The 3,132-nt window shown below is 46.4% G+C and overlaps 1 protein-coding gene across 1 annotated transcript in view; it reads left to right on the top strand.

Annotated features, from left to right (window-relative positions):
- Positions 1–472: 472 nt before the first annotated feature.
- LOC123498747 (complement component 1 Q subcomponent-binding protein, mitochondrial-like) overlaps positions 473–3,132 on the top strand; it is a 2,843-nt gene continuing 183 nt past the window's right edge. The window contains exons 1-5 of the mRNA XM_045246154.1: positions 473–824; positions 1,490–1,637; positions 1,875–2,071; positions 2,571–2,656; positions 3,056–3,132. The exon at positions 3,056–3,132 is cut by the window's right edge and continues 183 nt beyond it. Of these exons, the coding sequence (XP_045102089.1) occupies positions 599–824; positions 1,490–1,637; positions 1,875–2,071; positions 2,571–2,656; positions 3,056–3,132 (734 nt within the window). The 5' untranslated portion in view covers positions 473–598. The remainder of the gene's footprint in view (positions 825–1,489; positions 1,638–1,874; positions 2,072–2,570; positions 2,657–3,055) is intronic.

Below are 3,132 nucleotides of genomic sequence, written 5' to 3'. Positions count from 1 at the left end.
AGAATATAGAAGTTTCGCGCCACCTACACATCTCTCTCTCTCTCTCTCTCTCTCTCTCTCTCTCTCTCTCTGAAACCACACAACACCCTAGAAGCCCTTAAAATTACACCCATACCATGAAAATATACTACACTCTCTCTCTCTCTCTCTCTCTCTCTCTCTCTCTCTCTCTCTCTCTCTCTGGCATAACTTGACTGTCATCTATAAAACACTAAAACAAAAAAGACATAAAAAAATAGCTCATATTGACAAAGAACACTTAAAAAAAACAAGATAAAATAATAATTGTGACTTATTTACCAGCCGGCAGAGAAGAAAGAGAAAGAGAAGAGACGAGAGATAGAGTGAGAAACAAAACACATAGAAATAAAAAAATCAAATAAAGTAACTTATAATGACATAGAAAAATAAAAAACAAGAAACAAAGATAAATAACACCCGTGATTTATTTTCCAGCCGGCGTCGTCTGCAGAAAAGAGAGAGGGAGAGGGACGAGAGAGGGAGAGAGGGACATAACACGTGTAGAAATCAAAACACCCTCATTTCTCCCTTAATTTTCGCCCTTATTTGTGGTCCCAGCGCCCTAGAACTCCCTGGAATGTTGCGTGGAGCCCTGAGCCGGGGGTTGGTGTCCTCGACGTGTCTTCAGGGGCGTGTCATGTCCCTAAATACGCCAATAATTAGAAATATTGCCCTAGTGTCCTGTTGTTCTCCTCCATCCCTGGGCCGGCCTTCCTCTTCCTCTTCCTCTTGCCCTCCACGCCTCGCCACGCCCTCCAAGCTGTGTTCCTGTGGCTGTGGCATTCACGGCATCCACACGAGAGGTAGGGTGGTCTTAATGGTTGCCTACTTTCAGAGATTATTGGTGTTTTTGCTGTCTGTTTCTCGTGTGTTAAGAATTTGTTTTTTTTATTTATTTTTGTGTTTTTCGTGTATTTGTGTGTTGTTTGGGGTTATTTTGTGTGTTTTATTTGTTAGTGTGCTTTTATCTCTCTCTCTCTCTCTCTCTCTCTCTCTCTCTCTCTCTCTCTCTCTCTCTCTCTCTCTCTCTCTCTCTCTCTCTCTCTCTCTCTCATCTCTCCCTCCTTCTTCCTCCTCTCATCTCCTCCTCTCCTCTCCATCTCTCCTCTCCTTCCTCTCTATTTCTCCTCCTCCTCCTTCTCTCCTTCCCTCCCTCCCGCCTTCTCATATCTCTCTCTCTCCTTCCCTCCCTCTCATCTCTCCATCTCTCCTTCCCTCCCTCTCTATTTCTCCTCCTTTCCATCTCTCCTTCCCTCCTCTAAGTATCTTTACTCTCCTTCCCTCCCTCTCTATTTCTCCTCTCCATCTCTCCTTCCCTCCCTCCCTCCCTCTCATATCTCCTTTTCTATTTCTCCTTTCCATCTCTCCTTCCCTCCCTCTCTCATCTCTTCTTCCCTCCCTCTCTATTTCTCCTCCTCTCTATCTCTCCTCCCCTCCCTCTCATCTCTCCGTGTCTCTCTCTCTGCAGGTGACCGGGAGCTGGTGGAGTTCCTGCAGGAGGAGATCGTGGCAGAGAGGAAGACTTTGCAGCCAAACCTTCCCTCACACCTCGGGGACTTTGCTGTCAAGGGGACCAGTGCCGAGCTCACCCTCTCCCGCTCCTTCCATGACGAAAAGTGTGTGTGTGTGTGTGTGTGTGTGAGAGAGAGAGAGAGAGAGAGAGTGAGAGTGTGTGAGTGAGTTTGTGAGAGTTTTTTTTTTATTAATTTATTTATTTAACCTCACCAAACCTCACCTAACCTAACCTTACCAAACCTAACCTCACCAAACCTAACCTCACCAAACCAAACCTAACCTAACCTAACCCAACCCAAACCTAATCTAACCTCACCTAACACCCCCATCACCCCCAGAATCACCATCACCCTCAACGTGAACCACACCGTCGACCAGGAGGATGAAGGCAGTGCTGAGCTGAGCCAGGACCAGACGGAGGCACTGCTGAAGAGTCGGCCAAGCTTCGAGGTGGACATAGTGATCGGAGCCAAGACACTCTCCTTCACCTGCTCCTTTGTCGGCCCAGCGGAGGTGCAGGGTGGGCAGGAGGAAGGTGTGTGTGTGTGTGTGTGTGTGTGTGTGTGTGTGTGTGTGTGTGTGTGTGTGTGTGTTGCTTTTTATCTTGTATATTTTTCTATTTTTCTATTTTTTTTTCATTTTTTTCTTTTTCTTTTCTTTCTCTGTGTGTGTGTGTGTGTGTGATGCATCTCTCTCTCTCTCTCTCTCTCTCTCTCTCTCTCTCTCTCTCTCTCTCTCTCTCTCTCTCATCTCTCTTTCTCTCTCTCCCATCATTCTCTTTCTCCCATCACATTAATTTCACTCCCATCACTTCCCATCATATTAATACCCCCTCCTGTCCCTTCCCATCACATTAATACCCCCTCCTGTCCCTTCCCATCACATTAATACCCCCTCCTGTCACTTCCCATCACATTAATACCCCCTCCTGTCACTTCCCATCACATTAATACCCCCTCCTGTCACTTCCCATCACATTAATACCCCCTTCCCATCACTTCCCATCACATTAATACCCTCCGTCCCTTCCCTAGATGTGTTTGGCATCAACGAACTGACCATCTATGAAGGGGAGTGGTCCGAGGCAACCTATTGTGTGTCTGGGGATATTCTCGATGGGGTAAGTAGTGGTGGTGGTGGTGGTGGTGGTGGTGGTGGTGTTTTTATTTATCTATTTTTTTTTTTTTTTTTTTTTTTTTGTGATATAAATGTTAGTCTATTTCTTTTGTTTCTCTTTTTCTTTTTTTTTTTTTTTCTTTTTTCTCTTTTTCTCTTCTCTCTCTCTCTCTCTCTCTCTCTCTCTCTCTCTCTCTCTCTCTCTCTCTCTCTCTTCTCTCTCTCTCTCTCTCTCTCTCTCTCTCTCTCTCTCTCTCTCTCTCTCTCTCTCTCTCTCTCTCTCTCTCTCTCTCTCTCTCTCTCTCTCCTCTCCCTCCCTCCCTCCCTCCCTCCCTCCCTCACACTGACTCACCCTCACCCCTTCTCCCACACTCACCCTCTCTCTCTCTCTCTCTCCCCACAGATGATGTACGACCTACTAATGAACATGCTGGAGGAACGAGGGGTCACTAATGAATTTGCCGAACAGCTCAGCACTCT

This window comes from Portunus trituberculatus, chromosome 7 (assembly GCF_017591435.1).
Source record: "Portunus trituberculatus isolate SZX2019 chromosome 7, ASM1759143v1, whole genome shotgun sequence".
In the NCBI taxonomy this organism is placed as follows: domain Eukaryota; kingdom Metazoa; phylum Arthropoda; class Malacostraca; order Decapoda; family Portunidae; genus Portunus; species Portunus trituberculatus.
This window is presented reverse-complemented; position numbering and strand designations above follow the sequence as displayed.